Source organism: Mustela putorius, unplaced genomic scaffold, assembly GCF_011764305.1.
Source record: "Mustela putorius furo isolate JIRA1106 unplaced genomic scaffold, ASM1176430v1.1 tig00000508_pilon_pilon_pilon, whole genome shotgun sequence".
NCBI lineage: Eukaryota > Metazoa > Chordata > Mammalia > Carnivora > Mustelidae > Mustela > Mustela putorius.
This window is the reverse complement of record NW_025421402.1, coordinates 21,364,809-21,388,637: the sequence shown is the minus strand read 5'-3', so window position 1 is coordinate 21,388,637 and position 23,829 is coordinate 21,364,809. Positions and strand designations below refer to the sequence as shown.

General features: G+C 41.1%; 1 protein-coding gene across 1 annotated transcript in view; it reads right to left on the bottom strand.

The window, feature by feature from the left end:
- Positions 1-3,846: 3,846 nt before the first annotated feature.
- Positions 3,847-23,829, bottom strand: part of TMCO1 (transmembrane and coiled-coil domains 1) — a 43,302-nt gene continuing 23,319 nt past the window's right edge. The window contains exons 6-7 of the mRNA XM_004751442.3: positions 22,214-22,358; positions 3,847-4,427 (exon numbers count right to left, since the gene is read on the bottom strand). Coding sequence (XP_004751499.1) covers positions 4,329-4,427; positions 22,214-22,358 — 244 coding nt within the window. The 3' untranslated portion in view covers positions 3,847-4,328. The remainder of the gene's footprint in view (positions 4,428-22,213; positions 22,359-23,829) is intronic.

Sequence of the window (23,829 nt, the reverse complement as noted above, 5' to 3'; positions counted from 1 at the left end):
AATTCTTTTTGCATTCCTGTTTTATGAACTTGCAGATCTCATCAATTTGTGTGACTAAAATTAACAAAACAAATAACATTCCACAGTTCCCAGGTGGGGGCTCAAGTGCATAAGCATGGCTAAGAGCATCTGATGTGCTGTGTGCACCAGCCAGCATTCGCAGAACAGAGAGGATGCGGGGAAGACTTGCATTAAGAGGAGGTTGGATAAGGGAGCTTGACTAGAGTATAGTAGCCCCATTTTCCAGATGAGGCAGTTGAGGCTTAGAAAGTTAAGACACTTGCCCATTTTTAATAAGTGATTCATATATGAAAAACACAGAGATACAGAGAGGGGAAAGAACCGGCCATCTAACAGTCAAAGCAAACTTATGAGAGGATGCTTGAGCAGAGTCTAGAAGGGACTAGGAGAACATTCTAGGCAGAGAAAACAAGGGTAATGATGTCCAAAAAGACTGTGAAAATATATTCTCAAGATAAATTCTGCTTGACTGGAGCCTAGGTTTATCGGGGTGAGAGCAGGAACCAGAGATCCAGACTGGAATGGACTAGAGATCCGGACCGGGATGGACTAGAGATCCGGACCGGTGCCAAACAGCTTACTCAGACGCTCCTGGGAGCCACTGGATCACTTTCCTTGGCGAAGCAACAGAGCTGGACGGACAGCTGAGAAAGAATTTTCATGACAGGACGGGCGACGGGCCAGAGTAAGGGAGACAGCCTGGGAGGCTGCTGCAGGGGAACTCAGGGGACAGTGACAAGGACCGGAGGCCCAGTGACGTCCACACACGGCGTTCTCTCTCCATCGACGAGTGCAGGCAAGAATAAACAGGATACGATCGGCAAAACCCAAACTGACGGAAACTCTACAGGGTAAACAGCTCAATAAATAAATTGCAAGGGGGAAAAGGAGAGTCAGTGGGGAGCTAAAATGTGAGCGGGCTCCGAACCGACAGCGTTAGCATCACCTTGCACTCCTCAGAAGTGACAGTGGGGAGCTAAAATGTGAGCGGCTCCGTACCCAACAGCATTAGCATCACCTTGCACTCCTCGGAAGTGCAAATTACTAAGCTTTACTAAGCTCTACCCCAGACTTAGAATCAGAAACTCTGTAGCGGATTCTGACACGCTCTAGTTTGAAAACTGGTACAGAGGACTGAAGACATTTATGATGCTTATCGGCCTATTGTAATATAGTTATCTTATTTGGGTCTTCACTCAAAAAAGATTGCAACGAATTTTGACATCTTTAGACAATTATCCATTTTTTAGGTATATAAGTAAGGTTAGATTACACACACATATTTAAAACCACTGTAATATTTATGCATAAAAGATGCGATGCCTAGGATTTGCTTCAAAATATTATAGGAAGCAGGCAGGGGCAGACATGAGATTGGTCATGAGTTAATAATTGTTGATTAATGGGTATCTCATTGTTCTTTGTACTTTTTAAGACTTTTTGAGATTTTTTTCCATTCTAAAAAGTTTAAAACCTCAAGGGCAAAAGTAAATTAGGAGACTGTAACTTAAGCAGAATTAATGCAAAAAAAGAAAGTATACTGGGAAAAAAACCTACTACATAATAGTATGTGGCAAAATGATTTTGATTTGGATGTAGAGGAATTCTGTATGCTCGCCAACCTGCTGGTGTCGCTTAAGTTCCGGACCCCCCGAGGATGACTTAACGTGGGAGACGAGGGACCCCAGTCTGCTCAGGCGTATGGGTACTTGCAGCCATTTGCTTTCCAATTTCCAAACTGACTTGGATTTTGGAATGCGGTCTGTGCATAAATCCATGCTTACCCGCATTTTTTGGGAAAGTTTTCTGCTTTAGCGTATTACGAATGCAACCTGAATAGGCTAATACATGGCATTGAAAATGCTTGATTTTGTTTTCCTTAAACTAGGAAAGGGACAATTATCCTCTGCATTGGCCCAGTAGCCATTTCATACCTTCTGAGAGACGTTCAGAGGCTCTTCTGGCCTGAAAGGTCACCTCCAATGATTCCGTGATGGTCTGGATCTAGTCATCCAAATGACTAGTCTTGAAAAGTTTTCAGGGCAAGTAATTAAAAAAACTAATTATGAGGTTTCATAGCCCTTAACATATCCTTTGATTTACATTCTTATGATCTGGTAGCTTTATTCCTTTGTAATACATCTATTTGTGTTCTTTTAGAAATAGGGTGAAGAGAGGTTACTCTCCTTCCTTTTTACTCTCCGTCTATGGAAATACGCTTTATGAAAACCTGGTCCATAAGAAATTCAATTAGAAAGCCCTCTAATCAAAACCTAAGGAGGTAAGTGGTAGGATGGACCAGACAGTCTCACTTTACAAAGGCAATGGCAGAATTTTCAGTGTGGTTCCTTCCCTTTTTATGCTTTACAGAGATTCCATCATTTTTGTCATCATTGTTACCATGACCATCATTCTGCCTGGCACAGTCAGTGATGTGGGGAAAACACCATTAGAAACCGCCATCCGTTATCACACATCCTTTCTGACCAAACTGACCTAGAAATGAAGATTTCTGTTCCATTTCATCTGCTTTTGTCGAGCCTTTGCTGTGTTCCCACTGATGTGACGGCTTTAAGGGTACAAGAACAACTAACCCCCGCCCCCCACCTTCAGGGCTCCTGTACTCTCTAGCCGAAGAGAGAAGAGCCGAGGAAAGGGAAATCACCGTCTGCCTATGGAGAGGCACTGGAGCGCCCAGGACAAGTAACTTTAGATGGCTTTGCTCCAAATCCTGACTCTGCCCCTCACTAGCTAAGTGATGGTGAACAAGTTACTTAACCTCTCTTACCTCAGTTTCTTCATCTGTCAGATGGGAGTAAGAACCTTATGGGGTTTTCTTGAAATAACTCTTAGCTAGATAATCCATAAAACACTTAAATTTACCCATATATTTTATTAATTTCTATGTTGGCCATGTTTCTTACGTCCCACACCTTCCTCCTGGTAGTCTTTTCTGTCCTCCTGGAAGAAATACATACACACATATGTATTTCTTTTTTCAGTATGAGCTCTATGCCCAACATGGGGCTTGAACTCATGACCTCAAGATCAAGAGCTGCATGCTCTACTGACTGAGCAAGCCAGGTGCCCCAGAAATACATCCTTTAATAATTCAATTATCTTTGATTTTGTAGCTCTGAAAATACGGCCTCCCAGTTTTGCCCCCAATGTTATGGCTTAGCCATACATAAAATTCTAGGCTGATAATTATCTTCGTCAGCTTTGAAGGTATTATCCCACGGTCTTCTGGATTTTATGCCATCGACTGGTTTGCTAGCAGCTTACCAGTTGATACTTCACAAATAACATGTCTTCTCTCATGGTGGAATACGTGCATCTAAGCAGACTATGATCAATGAATGTGTTTGTTCTAGAGTTATCGCTCCACACGAGATTTCCAATTTCAGGGATTAGGCAGGGGAAGATCATGATAGAAGCATCCTCTCATCCTTTACAAAGGACCATGGCAGGAGCATGGCCACTGGGACCAAAAGGAAGCCCTGCAAGATGGTCTACCTCCGGCCACACCCTCGCCTCCAGGGGGACGAAGAATGCCTTGCCCAGAAACCCGCAGGCCACACGAGGGTATAAACGGACGCCGAGGACCCTCATTTTTATACTCCCATGAGTTACTTTTCTTTCCTCTAGTGCTTCCCACTTCCTATAATAGGACAACTCTATATTTTGAGCTTATAAGACAAGTATGATAAAATAGTACATTTAAAACTTTTAGTTTAGCCCTTCCTGGCCAACGTTTATGTTCAGATTACTAAAAACACGTATCTAGGAATGTGGTACAGAACAGATCTCACCTTGCAGATGAAATAGCTAAAATTTTGGCCTCTTTATTGATCTTGAGTACTGTATTTGGAAACTTGGAAACGATGTACAACAAATAGTTCCAATTAAGATACCACAAACTAAGTTTTTCTTCCAGATCTCTAAATGCTCATGGAGGGCCAACTTCCATGGTACATAGCACACAGCACAGACTTGAGAGTCGGTCCCACAGAAAATATTCATGTAAGCCAAACAGAGAAAGATGCTATTTGTTTCTCATTACATAAACATTGCCTGAACTTATCTAACCAACAAACTTATTTTTCTAAAAGTTAATCTGTGACAGAAAGTACTATCATGCTTGCTGGGTGCCATTCTCATTTGAATCATATCCAAAAAGTCTAGAAATAACTCAGAACTAGAAAGTGGCCCAAGTGCTAAGGCTGTCTACGGCTCTTGCTACAAAATAGTTGCCAGTCTAATCTGAATGTTTAAAAAGAATGACAGGAATTACAGGGTTCTTGATTTCAAGAGAACTTCCCAGAAGGAGGGGGTGGACCAAGAAATCCACCTGCCTGCTTGGTGGCAGCTCGTGAAGGGGCAAGGCCAAGAATCTTCTGGATGTTCTGTGAAGAAAACAGAATTAAAACTGGGTTTTAATATGAGACAGAGAGAAGACTGTTTCACATAGATCCCATATGAACAGAAGGCATATAAATTAAAAGCACCACTATGACCTAAAAAAGGACAATTACTACTACCATGGTATTTTTTAACAGTTTTTTAAAAAAGACTTCTTTATTTGTTGGATGGAGAGAGAAGGTGCACAACCACAGGGAGCAGCAGGCAGAGGGCGATGCGGGCTCCCTGCTGAGCAGAGAGCCCGATGCGGAACTCGATCCCAAGACCCTGGGATCATGACCTGAGCGGAAGGCAAACGCTTAACCAAATGAGCCACCCAAGCTTCCCACTATGGTGTCACTTTTTTTTTTTTTTAAGATTTTATTTATTTATTTGACAGAGAGAGAACACAAGTAGGCAGAGAGGCAGGCAGAGAGAGAGAGAGAGAGAGAGAGAGGAGGAAGCAGGCTCCCTGCTGAGCAGAGAGCCTGATGCGGGACTCGATCCCAGGACCCTGAGATCATGACCTGAGCCGAAGGCAGCGGCTTAACCCACTGAGCCACCCAGGCGCCCCTATGGTGTCACTTTTTAAAAAGACCTACAACATGATGGAGATCACAGGGCAGTAGGAGCCCTCTCACCTAATGGGACCTTGGTCCACAACCAAAGACACTGATTTTTTCAAGTGGAGAATCATTAAAAGAGGTAATCTTTTATTTCAACATGAACCATATAAAGTATATTCATTAGCTGTTTCTTACAGCAAGTCCTTTTCTTTCAGTACGGGTCATCAGCTGGATTTGGTCATTACGGCACCACCTAAAGCTGAAACTGAAATGCTCACTTTCAGTTTTTTCTGAGTGCTAAGGGCTTAGGTTCCTACACAGCAATCTGAGTCCAGAATCCTCCTAGATTTCTAGCACCTCCCCTCATCTTTTCACTTGTCTCATTATATCCAATTCAGCAGGTTTTTTTAAAATTCACTTCATTAAAGTAGTTCTCATAAAAATCACTTTATATTTTTATTTTATTATTTTTATTTTATTACTTACTGTAACATTAAATCAAATGACATAAATACAACAACATATAAAACCAGCATAAACAGTTTTAGGATAAACGAGGCTCTTGAAAAGCAATGACTCATTCACCTGGTAGGAACAGACAGGTGTGGGCGTACTGGAGAGCAAACCACGAGTGGAGACTGTGATGCGGGCACTAAATGCTATGCCTTTTTAAAGCAGGAAGTGAGAGGGTCTGTGAATGTGGAGAGCTTCAGTTAAAGGTCAGGTGTTAAGATTTTTTGTTTTTTAAAAGATTTTATTTATTTATTTGTTTGACAGAGAGAGGGGGTGTGAAAGAGATCACACGTTGGCAGAGAAGCAGACAGACAGAGAGAGGAGAAGCAGGCTCCCTGCCGAGCAGAGAGCCCAACATGGGGCTCGATCCCAGGACCCTGGGATCATGACCCAAGCCAAAGCAGAGGCCTAATCCACTGAGCCACCCAGGTGCCCCAAGTGTTAAGATTTTGTACAGCATTCATTAGTGGGAAAAACCTTAAAGATCATCTACTTCCTCTTGCTTGATTCTTTCATTTTGTTTTGAGGAATTCCAAGGAGAACTTGGAAGAGTGTGATGGTTTGTCCAAAATTACAAAGTTTAAATGAAGAGCAAAGTTAGAATTAAAACCCATGTGTCTGGCTTCAGGATTGGATGGATTCTCTCACACAGCAGGAGCTGAAGCTCTGGTCTTCAGAACACACTGCATCCCCACGGGGGGCAGGTGGGCGCGCGCAGATGCACGCCATAGTCACCGAGTACCAAGCACCCGCGGCACGTAATGCGCCATGACAATACCCACATCCAGCCCTTTCGGAAGTGCATACAATCCCCCAATCCTTCATCCTCAGAAATGAGGAGTGCTACAGACTTGAGTGTTCCCATTTCTGACACAGCACACCGTCAGAATACGACAGAATATGGAAATACGCAGACACAACTTTAAGAACTCATTCAAATTATATTTATCAAAAAATACTTCATTCATTCGTTTACGCATCAGTCCACACACTCAAAATACTGAAGCTTGTGCTTTGCTTTTTTTATAATTAACATATAATGTATTATTTGTTTCAGGGGCACAAGTCTGTGATTCAACAGTCTGCTATAACACCCAGTGCTCATTGTAACACATACTCCACAATGTCCATCACCCAGCTACCCCATCCCCCAAACCCCTTGTGGTTTACTTTAAAAAGAAATCTGGGAAGAAGCTAAGGAAAAAAAAAATCATTAGATCAGGCTGCTTCTCCTTAGCAAAGCTGGAGAATGTACTACTTTTGTAATAAAAATAACTCCTTCATCCCTACTTCTAAAAAGGTGCACAAAACAATAAGAACAAATGATATAATGTCACTAATTTCCAATTTCTTTTATTTAATCAGTAAGTGTTTACTGACCACCTACAATATATGCAGCATTAAGCAAGGCATTACAGGAAATTACTTTAAAGATAAAATTGGAAAAAATAAGACATTACAGAATCAGCTGCTGATAAACACATCTGTCTAGTTAACAAACAATAATACAGTCTAGACAAAACATACTAGACATCCTTGATCAGTTATTCCGTAGAGACAGGGGCCAATTAAGTGAGTCCTTACCATTTTAGAGATAAAAACTAGGATGAAACCTCTGGTGCCCTTTAAATTACATGTTTACTATAATTTAAAGACCACAGCTCAAAGGAAAATAGGAAATACATTGGAGGGTAGTCTGCTGACAGTCTCATTTATGAAATAAAAACATCTAAATGACTACCGGACCCAAGTCCACTGCTGCAGATGGGAAGAGCTCGAACAACAAAAATGTTAAACGGACGCACTTCCGTGGCCAGGCTGTGGCTCCTGGCGATCCAGGCAGCTCCGTATTTCGTTCTCCTTCGGCTCTTAGTACAGGCTTCCCTTGGGAACACTAAGTCTGTCAATGTTCATTACTCAAGCATCTCTCTCTCTATATATATATATATTTAAAGATTTTATTTATTTGTCAGAGAGAGAGAGAGGGAGAGAGAGCGAGCACAGGCAGACAGAATAGCAGGCAGAGGCAGAGGGAGAAGCAAGCTCCCCGCTGAGCAAGGAGCCCGATGCGGGACTCGATCCCAGGACGCTGGGATCATGACCTGAGCCGAAAGCAACCGCCCAACCAACTGAGCCACCCAGGCGTCCCATCAAGCATCTATATTTTAATGTAAATGCTTTCTATTCACCGCATGCAATCTTATCCTTGTGAAATTCTAAACAATGTTTAAATTCCTATAGTTTCACATATGAACCCAGGTCTTTTGATGGTTTTTCTTAGATAAAATTTGCTCTGCTTCCCTGTCTGTGAAGTCTTCTTGGTGTAGGAGAGAACTGATGCTCTCAAGATGCAAAAAAGATGGGTAAAAGAAAAAAGAGATCACTATTCTCTCCACAATACTAATACCATCCAACATTCCATGCCCCTTAAAGTTTCCAAATAGTTCTAAGGACTGGATGCCAGGCCTCAGTTATCCTCACTTTGGAGATGAGAAAGTTGAGACAGACAGGTTAACAGTCAGGATGTGAACGGACATACAACTCAAAGTATAATTTTCCTCTGTTAAACCACTCTTTAAGAGATGGTTATCTTAGTAATAAAAAATAATCTTGTAGCATGCCTGGCCTATAAAAACACTGTTGTAAAGACTATATATAAGCACAAGAATATGTTATATTGTTAAGTAATTAACGCAGGGGCGCCTGAGTGGCTCAGTCGGTGAAGCATCTGCCTTTAGCTCAGGTCATGATCCCAGGGTCCTGGGACTGAGCCCCCAGGTTGGGCTCCCTGGTCAGTGGAAGCCTGCTCCTCCCTCTGCCCCGCACCCCGCCGTGCTCTCTGTCTCTCAAATACATAAACAAAGTCTTTAAAAAAGTAAATGCATATAAATCAAACCCACAGAATGTCCAGCACCCAGAGTGAACCCTAATGTAAATTGGGGACTCTGGTTGACAATGAAGCATTGCAGTAAGCTTGAGGTCTAGAACACATGCAGCACCCCGGCGCTGGGGGACATCGTGGGTGAGGGGGAGACTACACACATGCCGGGGCAGTGACAAGATGGGACAGGTCCGTACCTTCCGCTCCATTTTGCGGGGAACCTAAAACTGCTCTAAAAAATAGTCTACACAAAATGCATATAAAAACTGTAAAGATATATAAAAAATAGCAGTTCATATAGCCTTTTCTCATTCCTTGCCTCCAACTTTGAGAGAGCAAGCGAGCAAGCACGAGCAGGGCGGGTAGCAGGAGAAGACGGAGACTCCCCATTCAGCGCGGAGTCCAACTTGGAGCTCCCACGACTGTGGAATCATAACCTGAGCAGATGCTTAACCAACTGAGTCACCCAGACGCCCCTAAACAGGATAATTTAAAATGAAGGCAAGGGTGCCTGGGTGGCTCAGTGGGTTAAGCCGCTGCCTTCGGCTCAGGTCATGATCTCGGGGTCCTGGGATCGAGTCCCACATCGGGCTCTCTGCTCAGCAGGGAGCCTGCTTCTCTTCCTCTCTCTCTGCCTGCCTCTCTGCCTACTTGTGATCTCTCTCTGTCAAATAAATAAATAAAGTCTTTAAAAGTAAAATAAAATAAAATAAAATGAAGGCGAGGGAATGGAATGGCTCATTCCATTAAGCGTCTGCCTTCAGCTCAGGTCACAATCCCAGGGTCCTGGGATTGAGGCCCACATCAGGATCCCTGTGAGCAGGGAGCCTGCTTCTCCCTCTCCTCCTGCTTGTGTGTGTGCACTCTCTCTCAAATAAATAATAAAATTTTTAAAAAATAAAATAAAGGTGAATATTTCTATGGGTGCTTTCTCAAAGTGCTAGACATTGTTCTAAGTACTTCACATGCATGTTCTCATTTAATCCTCATAACAACTGAGGCAGGCTTGTTATCCTTACATGCAGATGAGGAAAAGAGTAAACTGTCAGACAGCAATTCAATAAATTCTAACTGAGCATGACACTGTAGCAGATACTGTTGTAGATATTATCTGTTATGTCTTTCAACAACATTATCTATTAAACTTGACCTGACTGCATTCCCATAATCTCTTAATTCTCCTCCAATTTTTCAGGGCTTCTTAGTAAGACTTAGCTTAGAAATACGTATTTTACTAAAAGACAGAAAAGTTTAATATATTATAAAGATGATATGGAAGAATACTTAACATACATGCAAAATAGAGTTAGATTTGGTAAGGCTACAGAAAAATATAAAACAATAATTTTGAATTTCTGCCCAGTCCTGTGTAATAAATAGGGTAACAACTGAGGAGTTTTATGTCAGAAGGGAAAAACAAAGGAAAAACATTTTCCCATAATCATGACTTCTATTGGCAGGAAACCCAGAAAAATACCACTACAGGATTTGCGTTCCTTCCTCTTTGCAAAGGATGAGAACCGGTGATCAAGAAAAGGAAGTTGTTGGTTGCTCACGGGATATTTTGGGAAGACCCAGGTCACTAGCCATAAACACATTCTGCTAAATGTTATTCCTTAGTCATTTAGCTAAAATAACAGCCATGGCAATCCTCAGTTTATTCTTTGTTAGTTTTTCTGGCACAAGCAACCAGCCTTCACTTCCAATTGATTACAATTTCTCATCAAGTTCCCATAACATCATCTTTACTACATCCACAAAGCTGTTCAGAAATCCGATCACCTCAGATGGCCCCACCCAACAACCCCAGGGTTTTCACATTCTATCTAAACTAGCTGTTTTGGAGAATGATGTAGAGATGAAATATTTACTGGAACCAATGACAGTACCCAGGGGTACCTGAAACACTGCTGGGCTGGCAATCAGAAGACTTAGTCCCAGCACTGGCAAACCAGGCAAAAAAGCAATAAGGCAGTCTTCTCCCCTTAGTGTATCTCCATTGCCCAACCCCCTGGGAAGAAGGGGGATGACTAGATCAATCACTTTCAACCCTTTAGGCCACAGAATCCTTTCTTTAAACAAAAATCTCATGAAAAAAACCCACTACAGAAAACAGATAAAATACCATTAGGGACCTGAAGTCTCTTGCTGGGCCCTTCAAGCTTCCCATCAAGCACTTTCAAGGAGCCAAAGTCCCTGTGGCTCTAGCATTCTAGAACGTGACTATCTTGTAACAAATTATACTGCAGATTTCAACATCTATCTTGCAAAGTGGAAATCAAAATTCTGAAAGGAACAGGAGAACATCAAATTTGCACTAGAGTAATACCACTTCCTTTGTAATGCTGATGAACATTTTCCGTCCTAGGGTGTCTAAAGGCCTTGCTTATAATAAAGGTCTTTTTTTTGAGGGGGTTGGGGGATGTCAGGTGATCAAGAAACAGTCCAAATCCCCGTCTCTTACCTAACTGTCTTTCCAATGAAAATCCCCTGAGAGCCTGGTTAGCCCTTTATCTGAGGATCAGTCAAGGAGACGGTTCTGAGTTTTAGTTCAGTGCAAGAAGACAAGATGTATGTTTGTATGTTACACATGTATGTACGTACATATATATGTATGTATTTTTAATCCTATAATGAACAGTAGGAGGTGGCTGGTACAGAATGGGGTATCTAAGACTCAGAACAAAACTTAAGTCTCCCTGGTTTGAAGAACCAAAGAGCGGGATTTGGGTGACTACAGCAGCTTAAAACTGAGTGAGAAAATCCTAGACAAACAGTTAACAGAGGAGAAGTTCAAAACTACATTTAAACTCTGCCCAAATCTCTTAAACTATGCAAGCGTGAGCCAGCCTTCAAGCACCCCAACAGAGACTAAAATAACTGAGGTTCGGGTACTGCCTACCACAAAGGAGACAGAGTCTGAAGTTTTGAGTGCCAAGGTAACTGTCCGCTTAACTAAAAAACTGAACATTCTTCCAAAGTATAACAGAATCCAGAGTATCTACCACCTGTCGAAACAAAGTCCAAGATACAATCCACAAGAATTAGATACACCAACAAGAAACCTGACCCATACTTAAGAAAGCTGGCAACAGAGTCCAATCTTCAGATTATCCAAATGTTGGAATCAGTAGATAAGATCTGTATTTTAAAGCAGCTAAACAGAGGCATCTGGGTGGCTCAAACATCTGGTTAGGCATCTGACTCTTGGTTTCTTTCAGGTCATGATCTCAGGGTCATGTGATGAAGCCCCACATCAGGCTCTGCACTCAGTGCAGAATCTGCTTGAGATTCTCTCTCTCCCTCTCCTTCTGCCCCTCCCCACCCCTGCTTGAGTGCTGCCTCTCTCTAATAAATAAATAAAATCTTTTTTTAAAAAAAAGCAGCTAAATATGCTTTATGCTTAAGGGCTTAAAGTATGTTCACAATAAATTAAGAAATAGGAAATATCAGCAAGGCAAAAAGATAGCAAAAAAAGAGTCAAACAGAAATTCTGAAACTAAAAAATAATATATCACAATTTAAAAATCGTTGTGTACGCTTAAGGTTAACTCAGATGAGGGATGACAGAGAAGTCAGTAAACTAAACACAGATTAACCAGAAATTATCCTATCTAAAGAGCAGAGAGAAAAAGATTTTTAATAATTGAACAGAGCTGCAGGGTCCTCTTAGACAATACTGAAAAGACAAACATGTAAGAAACTGGAATCAGAAAGGCAGAAAGAAGGAATGGTCGGGCAGGAAAAAAAACCCTCTAGCAGCATTAAGAAAAAAAAAAAAAATTAATACGCTAGGCACATCCAGGCAAACTGCTGAAAACCAAACTTAAAGAAAAAAAATCTAAAAGCTGCCAGAGAAAAGTGACACATCATCTACAGGGATATAGAGATACAAAGGACTTCTCATCAGAAACAGTGGAGGCCAGAACGAAGTGGAAAGGCATTTTAAAATGCTGAAAGGATTAAAACAGACAAATGAGAAAAACCCAGTTAACCCAGAATTCCATGACCAGTGAAAATATCCTTTAGGAATAAAGATAAAAATATGTTAGATAAATGAAGATCAAGAGTACTTGGCACCAGCAGACTTACACTATGAGAGAGAGAGAAAGAGAGAGACAAAGAGACAAAGGCATCACCCGACGCTGCCCAGGGAGGGGCTGACACTAAGCAGCGGCGCACTCAGCTCCTGTTACCCTCCGCCAAGCATTCTACACTCCGGAGTCTACTATCCACTACACACTCTCAGGCCTCCCTGCTTTTACTCACACCATTGCCAATGCCAAGAATGCTCCGATAAAGAGCGCCTGGGGGGCTCAGTCGGTCTGTCTTCAGCTCAGGTCAGGATCTCAGGGTCCTGGGATTGAGCCCTACATCGGGCTCCCCGCTCGGCGGGGAGCCTGCTTCTCCTCTCCCTCTGCCTGTCCCTCTGTCTGCCACTCTGCCTACTTGTGCTCTATCAAATAAATACATAAAATCTTGAAAAAAAAAAAGATGCTCTGATAAGATTGGAAAAGCCCTCCTCATCCTGTTAACTCAAATGGCCCCTTTGCAGAGAACCTTAGCTTCATCCCTTAGCCATTTTGCTTCCAAAGCATGCTTTTTTTCCCCCTCTAATGCCATTTTGAACACACACACACACTCCCCAAAAGGCATCAATCATACTCTCCTATTACATATGGGTCTGTCTTTCCACACAGATTGTGAGTTTTACAAAGGTAGAAACCATTGCTTTTTACCCTCTATCTTCAGCATCAAAGAAGAACTTGTGGCACTCTATAAAGACTGAATCAATCTTCAGCAATGACAGGCAATATATTAAATAAAGCCTTGAACTCATGCTCTCAAACAGTTCACAAAGAGATCAGGTTAAGGTAATACCCAATCATCTGTTCTTCTCACTTACTAGGTGAGCTCTCATTTTTCTGAACCGCCCACACTCTCTGACTGACTTGAGACTAAGTACTGAAAATGAAAACACTCTGCTTGTGGATGAGCTGTACTGACATTAATGAACTGAGCTCTGAGTCTTGAATAAAGTGGCATATGTTAATGATGAGGAACAGGAGCCGGCAGGCACTTGGGTCTTCTCATTTTGATGGCTTTAAGATATACTGACGTGACATAATGAGACCTGCTTTTATACACACACAGGGCGTATCAAAATTCTTTGCCCTAAGAAACCCAAGAGTGAAAAAAATAAAATCTACTTATTTTTATCACTCTCCTGAGCGCATATACCTGTTGAAAGAGACAATGACGAATTCTCACTAATACTTTTGCAGATATAGTCATAACATACATAAAGTTGCATGTTAAGATACGGGTGACAAAAGAAAGAAAATAAAACTCTTTCTTCCATTTTTCTTCAGAACCACTAATCCTGCTCTCAAAGACAGAGAATTCCATTCATAAGTTTTACAGTCGTATAAATTCATTAGACAAGGCCAGTTTCCCCTTAGCTGTTTACCAGGTAAGTTTGCTTGGGTTTTTCCTGAGATTAGAGTACTTTTTATAGAGGAGATCGCCATTTACACAATCTATTGCTAGCTCATAAGAAGAAGAAAATTTAAAAAGCAGGTACTTTAATTTGGGGAATTAAGGAAATTTCCTTCTATTCTTGAATTCCGTCACTAGCGGGGACTGACTTAGCTCCCCAGCTGGAAGCTGGCAGACCTACCATTTCCGCTGCTGCAAATTCACACAAAAGAAACAGTTGCGGTGTGAAGGTCAAGGCAGCTAATCATTTAATCACTAAGCATTAAGAAATTTTAAAAAAGGAAAAAGATAAAATGAGAAAAGGCAATTAGATTTATTTTCAGTTAGTGACATATCACTCTGATTCAAGCTATAAAAAGCAACTTTGGGGCTCCTGGGTGACTCAGTGGGTTAAAGCCTCTGCCTTCTGCTCAGGTCATGATCTCAGCGTCCAATCGAGCCCTGCATCGGGCTCTCTGCTCAGTAGGGAGCCTTCTTCCACCTCTCTCTCTCTCTGCCTGCCTCTCTGCCTACTTGTGAGCTCTGTCTGTCAAATAAATAAATAAAATCTTAAAAAAAAAAAAAAAAGCAACTTTATCCTATCTTGGGCTGGGGAATAAATATTAAATTTTTAAAATACCCCAAAGGAGGGGGCACTAATTGATCCATCAAAAAAATGTGACCCTAAGAACTGCTAACATTCTGTATCATTGTCTTCTGATTATCGTAACATGGTAAGGTTACCACCAACCTCATTTTACCTTTGTGAAAACAGACTCACAGAGACTCCAAGAGGTTGACATTCCCAAGGACACTCAGCCAATAAAGTGGCAACAAGATTCAAACACTGATGTTTTACCTCCAAACACTGTATCTCCTCAACCTTCCAATGCATTCCTCCTCTCTCCCCATCACTTTGAAGTTTCTGAAGTGTCTTAAAATCTATTTCATCAACAGCATAGCATTACTTTTGCTTTCCCTTGAAACCTCTTAAGGCAATAATGAATTATTTAATAAAATCCTAGCATGGGAAAAAATATGTACTAGATGAAAACCAGATTCATATATACCTATGTGAACTAGTAACATGTCATAAAAATCGTTAGTTTAGATCCAAAGTTCAATCTTTGTTTCCTCTGCTTCTACTCTGAATGATTAAAAGTAATTTTAATTGGATTTGTATACCCTCATATTTGATACAATTTTGTAGGTGAAGCTATAGGCAGAAAAATTAACCTTTTAATTTCAAAAGAAACAAAAGTTTCACGAGGGCAAGGCCCATAATTATGTCAATTTTGTTTAAAACTGTATACTAAGCACCCGCACAGAGCCTGATACGATATATCTGTGCTCAATTTTGTTGAGTGAATAAATGAACAAAAATCTATCAAGGAATTATTACTAATGTGATAATGATCTCTTAAGGATAGGGTAAGATGACTGAAGCAGAGAGATGCCCTTAAATCAACCTAATATTATGCCCCCATCATAATAAAGGGAGCACTATTGTCACGAAGGAAATAGAGCTGGTTGGTTTAATTATAGCATCACTCACATTTAGTAAAGGAAGTGGATTCTCGTTAACCCTGTAGAGATGTTATTAACTGACATATGTAAATATAGTCATAATCTTTCACAAATAAAAAACTTTAAAAACATAAATTCAGGAAACCCAGTGGTCAAAGTAATTACTTCAGCAATTAAACTGTTAACACTTTCAAGGCACTAATAACAAATGTTTCTCACTCTCCTGGACTTATACTCTCAAATTTACTACTATCAGAAGAGTTCCTTGTTAAAACAGGCAAGGCCATCCCCAAAGCTGGAGGTAGCTTGCATAAAATACTCATGGTTTTTACATGTTTAGCATAAAAATTAACCCTGAGCCAATGAAATTATGGTTTTACTCACTGAGCGAATGAAATTATGGTTTTACTGACTGAAAGGAAAACATGAAAAATTACTATTTATTTATTTATTTATTTATAAAAGATTTCACCTATTAACTTGACAGAAAGAAATCACAAGTAGACAGAGAGGCAGCCAGAGAGAGAGAGAGAGGGAAGCAGGCTCCCTGCCGAGCAGAGAGCCCGATGCGGAACTCGATCTCAGGACCCTGAGATCATGACCCGAGCCAAAGGCAGTGGCTTACCCCACTGAGCCACCCAGGTGCCCCTGAAAAATTACCCTTTAATACATGGTCTCAAGCTGGTGGAGAATTGAAGGCTTAGGATGACAGTGCTGGGTAAACGATGCAGTAGCTGTGAACATCAGCTGGCAAATCCTCAAAAAATTCAACATAAAATCGCAGCATGACCCAGCAATTCCACTTCTGGGTCCGTATCCGGAAGCGTAAGCAGGAACTCAGACAGACACTGGTACACCGTGTTCACAGCAGCCCCGCTCACGACGGGCGAAAGGTGGAAGCGACCCAGCGTCCACCGACAGATACGTGGACACACAAGATGGGATATATACGCAATGAGATCTTATTTGGCCTCAGAAAAGGGAGGAAATTCTGACACATGCTACAACGTGGATGAACCCTGAAAACGTGCTAGTCACAGAAGGACACATAGTATATGATTCTACTTCTGTGAAATCAAATCCACAAGTACGAGGGGTCAAGTGCGCAGAGACAGAAAGCGGAACGGTGGCTGCCAGGAACTGAGGGGTAGGGTCATGGAGAGTCGCTATAGGATTTTCAGTGTAGGAAGAGGAGAACCTTTAAAGGCGGGCGGCGGGGATGGCTGCACAGCAATGTAAATCTACCTCGGGTCATAGAACTGGCCTACTGAAAATGGTTAAATAGTGAATTTTATGTCTATTTTAACACAACAAATGAGAAAGATTAACAGCTCTGCAATGACCGAAAACAGGAAACGTGAAAGTAGTGTCTGGACGTCAGAGAGGACTAGGTGGGGAATTCTGCAGAATCCGGCCGCCACAGGCAGTCAGGCTGGCAAGCCTAACCCCTGGACACCCGCAGGCATGACACCTAGATGTCTGGCTACTCCTCCACGTTCTTTCGCTCTAAGGGTTCAGGTCACACTGCTCAGCCCACCCTATGACAGCAGCACATTTCGAATGATCTCTTACCTACAGAAGCTATGAATTAAGGAGGAGTGCCTCCCTCAAACACTTGTCACCGGGACTGAACAGCCCTTCCCGTTTCAAAGGTGAATTGAGAAAGGCACTCCAGACACAGACTGCCCGGCTGCGGGCAGGGACGTGCCGCAGTCACAAGCACACCAGATTCAAGACCAGCCATTCACCTCACTGCATTCTTTAGACCCTCTGGCTTCTTCATCTTCGAAAAAAAGAAGCAAGCAAACTGTGATCTCAAATGAATCCCTGTTTTTATGTTTTCCTTCCTAAAAATCACATAAAGTTGACAAAGTAGAAGAGACCACAGAAGGAATACGGTATACCAGTACGAACTCCAAACGGATTGGCTCATTATTTAAAGGCAAAGAATGAAACAGAAAAAGTACTAATAGAAAACATGGATGAATTTCCTTGTAACTTTGAAGTACAGAAGAACTTTCTAACCATAATTTAAATTCCAGGGGCACTTGGGTGGCTCAGCTGTTAAGTGTCTCCCTTCGGCTCAGGTCATGATCCCAGAGTCCTGGGATGGAGCCCCACACTGGGCTCCCTGCTCGGCAGGAAGCCTGCTTCTCCCTTTCCTGCTTGCCCTTGTGTTCCCTCTCTTGCTCAGTTTCTCTCTGTCAAATAAATAAATTAAAATCTTAAATAAATAAATTCCAAAAGCCATAAAAGACAAATCTGACTGAAAAAAAAAATCCAGCAAATAAAATTTTGTGTGGCAAAAACCACCGTTAAGTACAAATGAAACACAAATGACAAACTGGAAAATTATATGCAACTTACAGCCCCCGGAGAAAGCTAATCTCCCACCTAGAGCTTGAAATTCAAAAAAGACCAAAAACCCAATAGAGAAATAGGCAAAAGGCATACACAGTCTCTTGCCACCAAAGAAAGAAAAGAGTTTATGAACAGCTCTGAGACAGAGATACTCAATCCAAAATGCAAATTAAAGCCACAATGAGATAGCGATTCTTATCTATCAGCTGGGTAAAAACTCAAAAGAAATTTCTGTGGTAAGGTTGGAAGAAACATGCATTTTCATATCTTGCTCTTGGGAATAAAAAACGGTATAACCCCAGTTTGCCAAGTTTATAAATTTATATTTTGGTGTAGCAAAGGTACTTTAAGGTATACGTAGACAATTAAGAAATCATTACCTTGAAAGAGCTGGAGAGGAAAGGAGAAAATACAGATAAAAATAACAAGTAGACAAAACCAGATAAAACCTCCAATAACATGATGAGGAATATGACCTATCATTATGGAAACCTGAGTCATTCTCTATTGGTTTCCCCATCACTCACTCTTCTTTACATCCCCAAACAAGCAAACAAAAACCTCCAATTCATTATGTTCCTTTAAAACTACTTTATGCCAAGTATATATGTGAAACCAAGTGGCCTACTTTTTTGCCTAAGAATGGCTTCACTGGGGAAATCAAAGTACGTCTATAATTTTAATTTCTGCAAGCCTCCTATTTTTTGGCTGCTCATTTTACAGGCACCTTCACAATTACCACGTAAACTAAGACCTTAAAAAGTAAACAAAACAAAACAAAAAAGCCCATGGAAATAGCCAATTAACAAGCATTTTAATTCAAAGAGAGAAGCATAATTTTCATAGTAACATTTCAAATGCTAAGGTATGTCAGACTGGATAGAAGTTCACAATCCTCTAATACGCATGCTAACAATTAGTGACGGACAGGTACAGAAAGAATATGCAACTGGTAAAATAAAAATGATAAAAGTAGGTGACTTTGGTGATTTTTCTAAGACTTTTAATATGTTAAAATACCTTGTTTAAAATTGGGGTAACAGGGGCACCTGGGTGGCTCAGTGGATTAAAGCCTCTGCCTTTGGCTCAGGTCATGATCCCAGGGTCCTGGGATCGAGCCCCACATCAGACTCTGCTCAGCAGGGAGCCTGCTTCCCTCCCTCTCTCTGCCTGCCTCTCTGCCTACTTGTGATCTCTGTCAAATACATAAAATCTTAAAAAATAAAATAAAATTGGGGTAACAAAATTAACCGCCCAAGATGAGTACTGACACTCTGGATGCGGCAACCAGTTAGGCTCACCACTGATCTTGGGGAAGAGAACTGCACACCAAGAGAAATCTTTCAAATACAATACTTTTATATTAGCTACACACTCCTATAGCTCTTCCATATTTTTCTCTTATTAGTATCAGTGCATGGAATGGGATAAGGAGAAGTAAAAATTCTGAGTATGCATCCTTCCTGACTCAAAACACATTGACTGTGTGTGTGTCGGGGGTGGGGGGGTTGGTGTTCCTTTCCTCCCTTCTCTATACTCAATAAGCAATTATTTTATTAAGCTGTGCCAATCTAGGATCTACTGTTCCTATTTTAACTTTATAGCAAAAATTGTACACTGTGGTTCTCAGGGGTTAGCATATCATGCTAGTCCACTGCCTGTTTTTATAAATAAAGGTTTATTGGAATACAGTCATTCTCATTTACACATTGTCTATGGCTGCTTTCATAGTATAATGACAGAGCTGAGTAGTTACACCAGTCTTTGCCTGAACCTTCAGGGATTAGCAAACTATGGCTGGCCCCTGGCCTAGTTTTGTAAATAAAGTTTTGCTGGAACACAGCCACACTCGTTCATTTACATGCTGTCTAGGACTGTTCTCATATTACAATGGCAGAGTTGAATAGTTACAACAGAGTGTATGACCTGAAAAGGAAATACACAAATATTTACTATCCAGACCTTAACAAAAAATTTGCTAACCACAATGGTAAATGAGCATAGCATTTTAACTACTAAACAACCACTTCAACAAACTCTCTGAAATAAGAGAAAGGAATTTAAAGACCAGCTTGAGCTGAACTTCCTCAATGATCATTCTTTCTTTCTTTCTTTTTTTTTTTTAAAGATTTTGTTTATTCATTTGACAGAGATCACAAGTAGACAGACAGAGGCAAGGCGGGGGGGGGGGAGCAGGTGCCCCGCCGAGCAGGGAGCCTGATGAGGGGCTCAATCCCAGGACCCTGGGATCATGACCTGAGCCGAAGGCAGAGGCTTTAACCTACTGAGCCACCCAGGCGCCCCTTCAATGATCATTCTTAACATTTATTTCATTTTAAAAACTCTACAGTTTCAGACAGGGATTTCTAGCTAGCAATGCAAATGCAAATGGTGCATCTAAATGACTACTGTGAGCCACCACATGGAGTATTCATACCTAAATATGACTTAAAGTAGAACTGTTCTTAGTTGCTGAGAGTAGAATGTATACATCATTTTGTTTTAATAGCATTAGGACATAAGCTGCAACTGAAAGTTTCAGATTTAAATAATCAAATTTAAGAACAATATTCTGGAAACAGACTTCTGCTAAATCAACAAAAGAGATTTATGTTGTCATTGTCTTGGTTTTCACGTTGACTTAGACTAAATGAAATGCTTCACTACAGATGCATCTGGAACGGTGTAGTATACACCTCAGCTACACAAGAATACGACTTCTGGTGGACAGACCCACTTAGCTGCTCCACGAACGTCGCTGACAGCTCTGCGAACCCATCTATTCTCCATTCCCCTATTCCCCGACTCCTACTGAGACCAGCCTCCATCTGGTCACCAAAGCCACACCTGGGACTCTTGTTAGTTCCTCCATTCTCCCTAAGTTCTGGGGCTTTACCTCCATGTATGTCTCAACTTCACCCCCCTCTTTCATCACTGCAATAGTTCAGAACATAATGGGTTTTTTTGCTTGACAATTCAGAGAGTCTTCTGGTATTTCCCCACCTTGTCAGGCTCCTCTCACATCTATCCTTCAGAAAGCAGTTAATTGTCAGAAAATGATGCCAGAAAGTCTTGAGACCTGGCGGTATTTAATCTACAAAAGGAGGAGGTGGGAGGCAGGCAGACAGAAGGAAGAGCATTCGCAGAAAGTCAGCCTGGGTGAGTGAGGCTAGTAAGCATGGCTGAAGTGCCGGATGAGGGATGAGGTGGGGAAAACATTAAGCAGGAAGATCATGAAGATCTTCGCAAGTTTCACATATAATTCCATTTCCTACTTATTCTCACGTGCCAGGCCAACCGAAAAATCTGCTGCCATTGACAGTACTCAGAAGAAGAAGAAACAGAAGTCTCATATGCCAACTTCCCGATGGCAATGCCTGCTGAATGGCAATGTGTTCAAAAACTGAAATATAGAAAGTTCTTAAGCCAGAGACTTTAATTAACCCCTCTCATTTTTTAAAGCCTATTTCAAAAACTACTTCATTCTCTGAACCTTTCTGCCTGAATCTTCCCCCACTAATCAAATGTAAGGGGTCTCTCTGGGCTCTTCCAACCATCTATACTTCTGTCTTGGCTCTCACTGTTTTTCGTTACGAATGTCTGATAATCATGGTGGCCAAATGCAAATTCTGTGACATAACCTTGAGTATCTCAACTGTGAATAACCTAAAACCATCAAATTATTACATTTATTTGTGTTCCTGAAGTGACAAAAGGTACTGGAGTCTAATGCAGAAGAAATGACACTGGGGCGCCTGGGGTGGCTCAGTTGGCCAAGCGTCTGCCTTTGGCTCAGGTCATGATCTCAGGATCCTGGGATCCGGCCCACGTCAGACTCTGCTCAGCACAGAGACTGGTTCTCTAACTCTCCTCTGTGTGCTCCCTCCCTCCTTCTCTTTCAAATAAAATCTTAACAAAAAAAAAAAAAAAAGATAAAGAAAAGAAAAGGAAAAAAAGAAATGATACTGAAAAGCCTAAACCCACTCTTCATTTTGTATCTTTAGATGATTGTGACGAAGAAGGAACCTAAGAGCTCTAAAGATGGGATATGAAAACCATGTTTAGTTTTATGGCTACTCCCCATCCCAAAGGATCAGTCATCTAGACCTACGCACATCTGAGGCAGTTTTAGAGGGGCACCTGGGTAGCTCAGTTGGTTAAGCGTCTGCCTTCGGCTGAGATTTGTGATCCCAGGGTCCTGGGATTGGACACGCATCGGGCACTCTGCTCAGCGGCGAGAGTGCTTCTCCCTCTCACTCAGCCTGCTGTTCTGCCTACTTGGGCTCTCTCTCTGTCAAATAAATGAATATAATCTTTAAAATAAGTAAATAAAATAATAAAATAAAACAGCTTTAGAGGATCCATTGGGATTCTAAATCATTTCTAGTATTAAAGAAATAAAGGCTAATAAAGATGTGAGAGCAAGGAAGAATGTATGTATTTAGGACTGGATATGATCACTCACCTGTCGAATTGACATGGTACAGAGAATATACAGAAAGATGAAGGAACAGTCTGTGGTGTCATCCCCCAGGAGGTTTCGATGAGACAGTCCTTGGATATAGGAAAGGGGGGTGAAAGGGAGCTTTGCCACCACTCTACCATCAAATCTAAAAAGGAAAAAACAAAGAATTGTTATTTTTGGAAGACTGACAAGCTTCTTAGTTCCAGGGAAGAATCTGAGACAGAAATAGAACTCTAAGTCCCTTGATCTCTAAAAAACAAAGAATGATATTTTAAAAAGAGACCTAAAGAACAAAAATCTAAGAAAGGGCCTAGATTTTTCCATCAATCTTTTTCTAAACTAATGAGTCTCAATTTTTTCAGTATCAGAAGCCCTAAACACAATGAAAAATTGAGATCCCTACATTGTTTAAAGGTTATAGCTATCACTATTTACTGCTTTAGAAATTAAAACTGAGGAATGTTAAAAAATAGTTACTAAATCATTTAAAAGGTAGCAATAAATTCATTATATATTAACACAAATATTTTTATGAAAAATAACTATCTTTTCTAAAACAAAGTAAAAAGAAAGGCTTTTTTTTTTCTTTTGGCAAATATCTTTAATGTTTTGTTTAATAGAATACTGCTGGGTTCTCATAGCTGCTTTAGTATTCAGGCTGTTGCAATGATACACATCATGAAGCCCTGAACCCTCTGGAAAATTCCACTGTACACTAAAAAGAGAGTAAGAATAGAGAAAGAAAATAACATCTTAGAATTATTCTGGCAGTAATGTTCATCTCAAGGACTTCCCAAGAATCTCAAAGAGCTCTAGGAATCCCCAGACCATACTTTGAGAATCACTGTTTTGAACCATGACACCAGTAAGATTTTATTTAATTTTTTTTAAAACGATTTTATTTACTTATTTGTCAGACAGAGATCACAAGTAGGCAGAGAGGCAGGCAGAGAGAGAGGAGGAAGCAGGCTCCCTGCTGAGCAGAGAGCCCGACCCCGGGCTCAATCCCAGGACCTTGGGATCATGACCTGAGCCGAAGGCAGAGGCTTCAACCCACTGAGCCACCCAGGCGCCCCACCCAGTAAGATTTAAAAAACCCTCTTTTCCAAGACTCCCAATACACACTTTAAACAGGCTAAACACTTCTGAATAGAAAATCATGGAGTATATAGTGGAGAATGAAAAAAGTCGATTCTTAAAATTCATACACAATAATCTCAGATAACTTTTAACATACTATTAGTGTTTGAAAGTATTCTTTTTTACTTTTTCTAAAATAGAAAAGAGAACTGTTTCTAAAAGAGAAAAGCTTGGGGCGCCTGGGTGGCTCAGTGGGTTAAAGCCTCTGCCTTCAGCTCAGGTCATGATCCCAGTGTCCTGGGATGGAGCCCTGCATCAGGCTCTCTGCTAAGCAGGAAGCCTGCTTCCTCCTCTCTCTCTTTGCCTACCTCTGCCTACTTGTGATCTCTGTCAAATAAATAAACTCTTTTAAAAATTTTTTTTAAAAAGCAGAGATATAGCCTGTAACTTTTAGGTGCTCACAGTCTTTTGATGTGCACACAACAATAATAATTCTATAACAATGAAAACTTTTAGTGTGCACACAATAATAATAT